Genomic DNA, 11,114 nt, shown 5'->3' on the forward strand with positions numbered 1-11,114 from the left:
TAACTACATATCATTCCAATCTAAACAGCTTCTACACTATATCCACCTTCTGCTATGTTTAATCTTGGGGTAAAACTTTACAGTTTTCCTGCGGATTAGCTCTGCATTTACAGCGTTGCCAGGTTCATTAAACGCCAATGGACACAGTGCAACTTAGTATCACAGACAAATGTTTACAATCTAGCAAGCAGTACAGTTCTGTGTAAATACATGTGGTCCTTCAGTCCAGTCCAAAGAACTGAAGAGAGGGCCACAGCTGCAGGCAGGCAGTGAAGCTGGAGGATTTTGACAGCCACTTTCAGAAAACAGCTGTCTTACTTGATCAAGTGAAGAAAAGTTTTCTCTACTCTGAAAACAAATGTCAGAATATGAAGTGTTTACTTCTAAAATGACACATGATTTTTTTTGCTGTCTTAAAGAAAACAGTTGATGTGATCATGAGAAGAAATACAACATATAAATGTTGAATTATTATGGGGGTTTTTTTCACAAATTTAGTCTTTTTTTTAAAAAAAACGAATTTAACAGCAACGGTGTCCAGCTGGGGCTTTTCTGTTTAGAGTGTGAATTGCACTGATGTGGATGTGCTATGTAGCGTTCTTCTGATATTGCTGTGGAGCTACACCAGACAGAAGAAAGGCTGGCAACAACTGCTTGAAGGCTTTCCTTTTTGTTTTGTTTTTTTGAGCCAACTGCTATGTAGCATCTGTGGAAAATTTGGTCCGCTAATTACATTTTCTATTACCATGCTCTCTGCTTCACTGCCAATGCTGCCAGTGTTCATTTTATGTGAATACAAAGATCAAATGTTGATATATTGTCAGTGTTTTTAATTATGTTCTGGTTAGTAATCATTAGCTAAACTTCAAAAAATATTTCTCCAAAGCATCATCAACATCAGCTTATTAAGGCTGACAAATGATGTTATTTTCTTTTTAAGACAGATTCAGTTTGGCTAAAGTCCTCCTGTATTTTTAACTGCTGCCTTCACTTCCTTTCTTTCTTTCTTGTAGCTAAAATGATCTAATGGATGAAGACAACTCATGTCCAAGTTATTTTCAGTCATTACAGCTGAAGACTGAAACAGACAGCTGACCATTGTCTTTCATCCTGAGATCAAAAAACGGGATAGATTCACACAGCTGCAATGCCCTGTAGGGGTCACGTACATCCTAATCTGTCACAGTCCACTGAAAATGATAGCTGGCATCTTGTCCCGCTGCTGTTCGTGAAGGGAACAAAGAAGAAACTGTGGTAATATTAAGACAGGTTCACAGCTGATTTGCACACTGTTTTGGCGGTGCGCGCGTGTAATCCTGCAGCATGCGACAGATGTACATGCTGCGAGAACTCGTGTAGATACACACCCACAAATATGGTCATGCAGACATGAACAAATGCACGCACACAGGTACATCGTGCGGACAGACAGTTCATGGCTGCTGGTTTGAGTTATGACAGAATCTGATTGCATCAGTGCAAGGGGCAAAGAGGTGAGCACAAGTGGGAAGTGAGTATGGGAAACACGCACACACACACAAATCTTACGCTGGATGGTGATGAATGTGGTTTAATCCTGTGGTTAGAGTGTTCCAGGTGGGAGGGGTCAGACCTTCTTCTCAGGGCTATCTCTTACAGGCCAAAGGTTCAGCCTGATGGCATCCCCAGATACAATGAGTGCATTTATTCATATGCAGGGAACAGAATAAGCCCAAAAAGCATTCACAGAAACAATATCAGCTTTGAATTTCACTGAGTGACATCCAAAAAAACGCAAGAAGGACAGAAAATAATTTGACTTTTAGAAAGTGACAAATGTGATCAGACATGAGGTTGTAAGACTTTCATTACGTTTTCGTGACAATGGCTTTTGAAACGAATCAGTCCAGTTTTCTTTCTAGATGCTGACGTCAGGCGAGGGAAATCCAGCTTTTTTAATGTTTTCTCTAAACTGATCAATATTTATTATGTTATAGGTTATATCTGATTGAGGAAAAAATAATGAGAAAAATAATATACTCCACGATTTCAATGTGCGTGTATGCTTAAAAAAATTCACAGTCTTCTATCAGCAAATGAATTGAATCTCTTGAGCATATATATTCTTAAACATGTGATTTTTACCGGTCAGTTTTTAGCCAACAACACGGATTTTTTTTTCTTCTTCAATTTAAGTCTCTGATCCTTAAATGTTGCCTTCACTGACCCACAATGTGTGTTGGGTAACGTATTTTCGTACACGTCAGCCTTCAATTTCACTGTCCTGTCAGCGAGGAGGAACTTTTCCTTTGTCTTGGCTCTGTTGTTGCTGTCATTGTGGCGTTTTTCTTCATTCCACCAAGTTTTCTGTCTGTCAGCCTGAAATCAGGACAAGAGACGAACAGACCAGCAGACGTCATCCTTCCAGATTTTGGTGAACAATACGTGCACTTTTGTTTTTTTTTTCTGCCCTCCCTCCCTTTCCACGTTCTCCACTTCTCCCTCGCAGGACACAACAAGTGTTTGATTCGCTGTCTGGTCGTGCATATTAATGAGAATGGGATAGCGGGCAGCTTTTAAAAGAGCTGCTGCCTGCCTCTCCACAGCAAGCGACGGGGAGAGAGAGACCTAAACGAGTGATTGGAGATTCATCCAAGCGCTCGGGACGCACAGACGGAGTTGCACAATCAGTGCTCCAAAGGGACCCCAAAAAGCTGAAATCCCCATTGCTCTTCACGTCTGCCTCCCAGTAGTGGATGCTATCTACATATCGAAAGACTTTTTGTTGATATTTCAGTATTTACTGCTTTGCAAGGCTCGGGTTTTGAGGAACTTCTTTTTTTTTTTTTTTAAATCTTTTTGGACTTGTGAAGACATGCGTGGGTGCACGACGGTGCTGCTTTTGTTAGTGGTGGCCTTATGCTGCCTGAGCGCAGAAGGTAAACACTTTTTTCCTGTTTATCTTAGTTAAAGTTTGTCATTTTTCAAAATGGGCTGTGCGGCGCTTAAGCTGTGATAACTGAACAATTATCGGTAGGTGGAAAATAGGTGGGAGGTGAAAGCAAACGCCTGGTGTGTTGTGTTGTGTTCGTGAAAGGAAAGATTGAGGAATCAACTCATGCTGTGCAGAGTTTGTTTGAAACCAGAGTCAACAGCTGAAGTCAACTTTGCTGAAGGGACTCAGTGGTGCGTTTGCTTGCATGCCTGTGCTCCAAAAATGAATTTAGGTCGGCATAAACAGTGTGTTAGCAGTAGTGTGCACTCAATTAGGCACTTTGTTTGTTTCCTAGTATCCATAAACACTGAGATCTTGGAGCTGAACTGTAATAATGAATACCACTCTGGTGTAAGAAATCTGCTGTTATGATGAGCCTTATGTTGGCAAGCGTCCTTGCACCCTGAACAGCCCCCTGGGACATACAGCGTCTGGCAAGACAAGCGAAGCCACCCTTATGTAACTAAATTAACAGTAAAATATTCCAATTTTAGTTTTTACATAATTATTTAAAATGCATTTTTCTTTCTGTATCATAGTTTCATTCTCCTTTCGTGTCTGCAGCTGTCAAACTTTATGGGAAAACTTTGTCTGACTTTTTGTATAACGTCTTTCCCACCATATAGATATGAAAGTAAACATATACATCATTTGAGAACAGGTTTAACGGGCATCTCTTTCAGTTCAGTGTGTAAAGTGGTGAAGCTGTTTGCCTTTGACAATATAGTAACACCAGTGTTTGCCCATTTTTATTGGCCTTTGTTGTCTGATATGTTGGTGCTCAGTCGCGCTCCACTGTGGGGGCTTGTGACAGATTTAGTGCCTGGCGGTCTGGACAGATAGCAGATGATGGATGAGGGAAACCTTGGACTATCCAGGCCATCACCTCCCATCACAAATATACAGCCCAGCAAAACTAATTTCTTCTGTGTAATATATTCACTACTACAGCTAGAAAACTTGCCCTGAACAGGCATCATTTTAAGTTGATCAGAAGATGATGGACAGACATTATTAAATATATATGTATGCTTCAGAAGTAAGATGACATGTAGCTTTAATTAAAGAGGTGCATAGACTCTCCCTTAGTGCTTGTAGTGCAGGAATTTTATAAAATTAGTGTCTGATAGAGAAGCAACATGATAGTGAGATAAATACAGGATAGCTGAAGTCTCAAGTTCTTCGTGCAAGGCAGTAAGACCTTTAGGAACCCATGCATCGTCTGAGCTTAACGGGATAAATGCAGCATGTTTAATTTTGCTGATGTGCAGTGAACAATCAGCAATAGCATAAAACTCGTACAGTGTGGAATTCAAGCCAATTTCCTCTCTACACAGATGTTTCCATTTTAGTCATGCTTAATATAAAAAGGGGTCTAACTGCATGCCAAATTATATTTCTATTTTAATGTGCCTTTGACTGTGACTTAAGTAAAAGCATGGAATTTCAGCTGTGTGTTGCCAGATATAAATATAGAAACAGATAACACCCACTTGTCCTTTGAATTATAATTCAAAGATAAAGCGGGAATACTTCGTTGTGATTCCACGCCAGTTTGCCGTCAGATCGCAAAGAATTAACTTCCCTGTCAGTTAAATACCTGTCAGTCTGACTGGAAGTAATTGAGCTTGCATGACAAGTTTATTAGATTTGTGTCTTAGCAGTGTAATGTGTGCATTATATTTCTCAACAGCTTACAAGTGCAGGTGCACCAGAAAAGGGCCCAAGATCCGATACAAGGATGTACAGAAGCTGGAGATCAAACCCAAACACCCGTTCTGCCAGGAGAAGATGATATTGTGAGTCAGACTCTGATTCTCTTTCAGTGTGTCACTCTCCATATGTCATTTCTGCATTTTCTCGTTTCTCTCTCTGCTTTTTTCCTCAGTTCTTATTCCTACTTTACATTCTTCTTTTTGCTTAATCCCTTGACATTTTCCTACCTGCTTACCTGTGTTCCCTGTTTTTCCCCCTTTCCTCTGGTTATTCATCCCCTTTTTCTTCCAGCGTGTACTCTGCACATGCTTTGAATACAAATCATACAATTAGCAGATTACCAGCATATTTAAAGCCGTTCCTGAAGCATAATGATACTCCAACATACTGTAAACATATTCAGCTGCCGCGCTCACATTTTGAGAACACCCTTTCGTTGGTGCCTAAAACACTCTGAAAGATTTGCAGCGCGATAAACTGATAATTTAATTACTCCCTGTAGACAGGAGGTGGGGATGATTTATTACCTGAAAAGGAGGGGATGAAGAAAGCAGCGATTTCCAGGACATTCCACAATGTTCAATTACTCAAGCATGAACATTTCTAGACTTTTATTTGTAAATTCAGACATCATGGGCAGTGTGAGATGTAAGCATCACATAATGATGCAGTCCATTAATCTATCTATTAATCTATTAAAGTCTAGTTAATGTAAGAATAATGTAATGCTTCTGTGTTCAAAAGACTATTTGTACTTAAACAATAAAAAATGGGCTAAATCACAGATCAGTGCTTGATCTTTCTGCCTCTCTCTGCCATCAGACATTTAACCTTTCAGGTCAAAGTTCAAGCACACATACAGCTAATATGCTCATTTTGAGCTACTGAGGAATGCACCATGAACTGATTCTTCTCCTATGAATTATATTTCAAAAGAAGTAACCTGTAGCGCTTTAAGACAGACACTCTCACCTGAAATTTATAAATACATTCATATTATGCGTACAGTCTGTACTACATGATTTCAGTTGATGTGAATGAAGCCCCACACAAGCCAATAAAAAACTATAAAACGCTGTGTGCGTTTCATTTTTTTTACGTTTTTGCTTCAAAGCTAAATGAAGGCACAGCAGATGGGGATGTTATGTCAGCCTCCTGGGACTCTGCTTGGTGTTCAATGCACAATCTCTGCTGCCACCTGCTGCCACATTACAATATAACACAGAGGACACAGGCTGTGTGATGTGTGGACAGATTTTTATGCTCAAAGTGTATTCTACTTTTTACAAAAGGTTTGAGATAATATCCAACCATTTAAGTCAGTTTATCATATCAATTGATTTTAAACAGAAAACTAGGTCCTCTTATCTCACAATTTGCTGCTTTTATAGCAATTTTAATTAAGTAAAATTGATTATTAAGTTTTAAGTTTGCTGTTGTTCTGTTTTTGTTTTATCATTAATAATTTATTTAAGCTCCAAGTACATTTATACTATTAAAATCATTCATCTTATTACAGATGCCCTTCCGAAATGAGTACTTTATGGTAATCGGTTGTTGTTGAGTACAGCAAAGAAATTATAATATTTGAAAATTTTAGTGTGTTAATCAGTGTTTCAAATTTCATTTGAAAATTTCACCTTTCAAGTGCTGAATAGTTACAAAATAGCTGTTAGATGTTGTCTCCATCTATCCGAACGTTATATTTTTATGAATGTGATGTGCTCTTGAACGCCTTAAGGGAATTTCTTAAAAATTGAGCCAAATGTTAGCTTAGCTGATTACATTTTGAGGGTCAGAGGTTATGGTCACTCTAACCTCACAAAAAACATTTTGGGGCTTAACTCAAGAATTTACACTGTAAATACTAATAAATTTAACACTCATCACTCATGATAAAGGCTGAAAAGGGCTATTTGAATTCATGACTCCTACCTTACATATTTTATACATGAACTGCAACGTAACTGGCTGGCGGAGGAATACAGCTGCAAAGCGGAGGGATGATGTATAGTCACACATCAAGTCAGTCAAGAAATAAATTGTGTGTGCATTCCAAAAGAACAAACCTGTCAGAAGCATTATATTGTATTTGGTCTGCATCACCTCACAGGTCTGTTTTTCTGTGAGGGTGTTACGCGCCACACAGTCATCATTCAAGGTTGCTCTATTAGCATGAGATGGGGCCCACCAGCCGTTAGTGCCTGGTGAAAAATGAGTCTCAGCAGGCTCCGGAAAGCAACAGAAAGAAAGAGAGTGGGAGAGAAATGAGCAAGAGAGTCCCCACTTTGGTCGTTTGGCTTACAGCGCTTAGTTTGGCATTCTCAGCAGCCACTCCTAACCACAAACATGCACAACCTAGGAGCCCCATATACCATCTCCCTATTCCTACCTGTCCTCTCAATTTTCTGTCTTTTCCCTGGACTTCATTCATCTTCACCTTCCTTTTTCTAATGTCCTTATAACTCACGGAAGTTTTCAGTCAGTGGCTGTGCTTCAGCTACCTAGGTGAATGATAATGAGTCGGAACCACGGTAATTAGGTTAAATGCAATATACACAGGAAGTTTCATGTTCTATCCATCAAACACACTCAGAACTCAGTTCTTCCAAAAGAAAGAACACAGAGCTATCTAACTAAGGCATCAATTGTGAAACAAAGGGACAACCAAATGGGCAGGAAAATAGAGGCAAAACTCTTTAATCTAATCTTTATAACCACTGAATACAGCCTTCGAATCAAAAGTCAAGTTCCTTTGCAGTCAGGTCATTTAGCATTCATGGTTTGCTGAGCCTTTGAGTGTGTCACTGGATAGTGAGGCCCCCTAGCATGGTGGGTCTTTTGTTTTTTTATATTTACCACGCTCGCTTCTTTCATCTGAATACGCCACATACAGGCAGTCTGTCTCTGTCGTTGCCAAAAGCAGAGCATAACAGACAGATGAACTGATTCAATGAGCTTAGATGTCACATTTTTAAGTGGCAGCTCCATAATATTGCTTCATTGCCAAAAAAGCTGGCAAAGCTGTGCAAGCGGATCTTTTGAATTCGGAGGGCATTCAGCTGTGGAAATGTTATTGGAGGCAGCTTAGAATAGCCACTAAAATTTGGGGCAAAAACATGTCAGATGTCTTACTCCTTAACCAGTCTCTGTTCAGCAGACTCAGACTGGCTTTCAGATGGTTTGACTTGCTCACAACAGTGTTTTTACTCCAATGAAGTTGTGCCTTGAGTTCTTAAGCTGAACTTAACCCTCCAAGTCAAACTGAAAACTTTCATTGTGAAATGTTCTTATTTTACTCACTAGCCATTTTTGTTGTCATGATATGATAGCAGTCAGATTCCGGTAAGTGCTTGGCCTTTAGGGCCACTATATTATTTTTTTCATAAGTGATGTAGTCATTGAAATGTTAAAAGCGATCTTACTGAATAGCTGGCAGCCACATGTGCAAAAATAACTTTTTGCACATTTTAAAAATCTTTTTTAATTTTTATAGGAATAAATAAGAGTGTTCAAGAGTACATGTGTACTTGATACAGACTGGAAAACCTACATGTCATGTTTTGTGTTTTTTAAAATCAGTATTTAACCTTTGCTTCTTCTCGGCTCCTGTTCTCAGTGTGACAATGGAGAATGTGTCTCGGTTCAAGGGGCAGGAGTACTGTCTTCATCCCAAACTTCAGAGCACTAAGAACCTGGTCAAATGGTTCCGCATCTGGAAGGACAAGCACAGGTAATAGCCTAACACCAAAATAAATAAATAAATAAAAATCAGGTGATGTTAGTTAAAAGTACAGTCAGTCGTGTTGTTAGGTTATTTAATGTGTAATTATATATTTCAGCAAATTGATTTTCACAAACCGAAACATCTAAACATTTTACAAACTTAGAATCAATTAATTCATAGTACACAGAACAAACACGTGGCCTAGATAAATAAATAAATAAGACTAGATAAAATGTCATCCTCTTCCTGTATCTGAACGAAACCGTGCATGAACACATTTATTTATTCCAAATACTGTCACATTTACTTATGGTAGCAGAGTAGACACGTGACCTTCCCATCCCTGGACAGATGATAACAACCTGAATAAAAAAAACAACAGCAGCTGGGTATAAGCTAACATTATGCCAGCTAATGTTAGGCTCGAGTGCCCTGAAAATCACATTTCCTTCTGTTTATCAGAGACAAAGTGTCGCTAAGAGTCCCAGTCCAAAAATGTTAGATCCATGTTGTCAGCTGAGGTGAAAGCAGAATGACAGCCTACACTCACTACAGATAAACAGCAGCTAGAATTGTTTGTCCTATGGAGGCCACCATAGCAAGGATTTTACTCTTGCATTGGTAGGCGTAACAAAGCAGAATTAAGTTGAGCGTGATCTGCATTCTACTGACATCTAGTGGTCATCTATCAGGTTCACATGAGAAAAAATTATATAAATACGTAAGTCAGACAGAGTTAGCTTAGTCAAACCCATAAACTATCGGTGTTACAGTTAAGGTCCACAAGTGTACTTTTTTTAGCTTCTATGTCCAATTTGCTGCCTTTCATGGGAGATAGAGTTTGTGCAGTTACATAAATGTACCAGTTTATATACCTAAACATAAAACACTGACGTAACAGAGATAACATATGCTGTTATGGAAACTTAACCCCTTTTAGAGATTTGTTAAAGTAAATAAAAGTAAGAATCTGAAGAACATTTCATGTATTTACAATATCGCACAGCTCCATAACTTATATATATTGTCAAATGTTTACAAAACTTCACAAACAACATTTGATGTAACTAATGGTTATTTGACTTACTTCTGCATTGCTATCATCTAAAAGCAGTCAGGCTATTCTTTTCTGACAAGCCAGTATTTCCTAGAGAACTGTTACTGAATGTTTCCCTTTGGATTAGCCTCTACAGACCCTGAGATGGTTTTGTGGGAAAATCCCAGTAGATCAGCAGTTTCTGAGCTAGTTAAACCAGCCCGCACCAGCACTAACAATCATCTTCCTCATTTTAATGCTCAGTTTGAGCATTATAAGGTTATTTTGGACATGTCTACATGCCTAAATTCAGTGAATTGCTGCCATGTGATTGGCTGATTAGATATTATTAGATATGCATTAACAATCACCTAAACAGGCGTACCTAATAAAGCATTATCACCATTATTATTACCATGTTATATCTTCTTTGTCATTTCATTAAGAAGCAATGCATAAACCACTCATAAACATATGCACATAAAGTTTTTCAAGTTTTATCCCTGACTCCGGGCTGAAACCATATCCAGTGGCTATCAATAAAGATGTGATGCTTTATTGATTTGTTTTGTTAAAACTAGTCTTTTTAACTTCAGAGGTCAGAGTCAGGTCTTAGACAAAAGTCCTCTGGACGTATTTTTTCAAAAACAGCATTTCTAAGGGACACTGTTGGTTACAGAAGCATTAAAGTCATGTTCGTACTACATGTAAACATTTGATCGCTACTCAAACAGAGACACCTTTTTTAGGAGGCTGAAAAAAAACCTACATTGTTTGCAACCAAAGGAGCAAATCTCGTAAGAGATATATGTTTGTTTTCCACAGGGTGTATGAAGCATAACACCGTCGCTCTCAACACAAGGATCGTGTGAGACAAACAAAGGACACCAACTCCACCAGGACTACATTTGTGAAGTACAAGATGTAATCTGCATTGAAGCTGTACTTCTACTTCTTCTGCCTGAGATCTGTCAAGCGCATCAAGAGATATCTACAATTTGTACATAGGCTGGTGGGCTCGCTTTAGTTGGCCATCAGTGTAGTTACAGTCACTCACCACTCCAGTCTTTGCCACTGTAGTTATATTTGTCAAATTGTGGACAACGCCATCTGTGTTCAAACAGTTGTATGGTTGTTATTCAAAGGGGCTTCTGTTTTGTTTTGGCTTTGGTGAAAAATGTGCAAGAAAAAGAAATTCTGAGGAAAGGCAAATATTTCTCTTAAAAATACAGTGTATTGGTGTTTAATCATTGCAGTTTCCACTTTTCCGTATCCTATTCAGTATGACAGGTATATTTATATAATCAGCGTATAAGGTTTGGCTACAAGGGCGCAGTTGAAATAATGGGATAAAGGTTCTCCATAAATTAGATTCTCTGTATCTGTAGAGGAGAGTCAGTCAGTGTGTGATTATATTTTATACAGAAGTTGTTTTTATTCAGACAGATTATGGAGGTCCGACAGTCAGTGTGTGTGTGTGTGTATGTGTGTGTGTGTGTGTGTGTGTGTGTGTGTGTGTGTGTACGCATCTGTGAGTGTTTTAACTGTTTCCATCTTAATAAAAATTCATCTTCAGAGGGACAACTGAATCAATTTTTTTTGCAAACTGTTCTCATACTTAACCTGCAGAGTGCACATTCAATAAATATAAAAAAATCAAA

General features: G+C 38.7%; 1 protein-coding gene across 1 annotated transcript; it reads left to right on the plus strand.

Annotated features, from left to right (window-relative positions):
* The first annotated feature begins 2,369 nt into the window (after positions 1 to 2,369).
* cxcl14 (chemokine (C-X-C motif) ligand 14) lies at positions 2,370 to 11,114 on the plus strand. The gene is made up of 4 exons (XM_086260278.1): positions 2,370 to 2,918; positions 4,668 to 4,773; positions 8,310 to 8,423; positions 10,279 to 11,114. Exons 1-4 carry the CDS (start codon positions 2,855 to 2,857, stop codon positions 10,292 to 10,294), a joined length of 300 nt encoding a protein of 99 aa, XP_086116404.1. The 5' UTR covers positions 2,370 to 2,854; the 3' UTR covers positions 10,295 to 11,114.

This window comes from Aulonocara sp. 'chitande type north' Nkhata Bay, linkage group LG2, assembly GCF_057382095.1.
Source record: "Aulonocara sp. 'chitande type north' Nkhata Bay isolate Kocher_YH1m ecotype deep benthic linkage group LG2, A_spYH_male_GT1.1, whole genome shotgun sequence".
Lineage (NCBI taxonomy): Eukaryota > Metazoa > Chordata > Actinopteri > Cichliformes > Cichlidae > Aulonocara > Aulonocara sp. 'chitande type north' Nkhata Bay.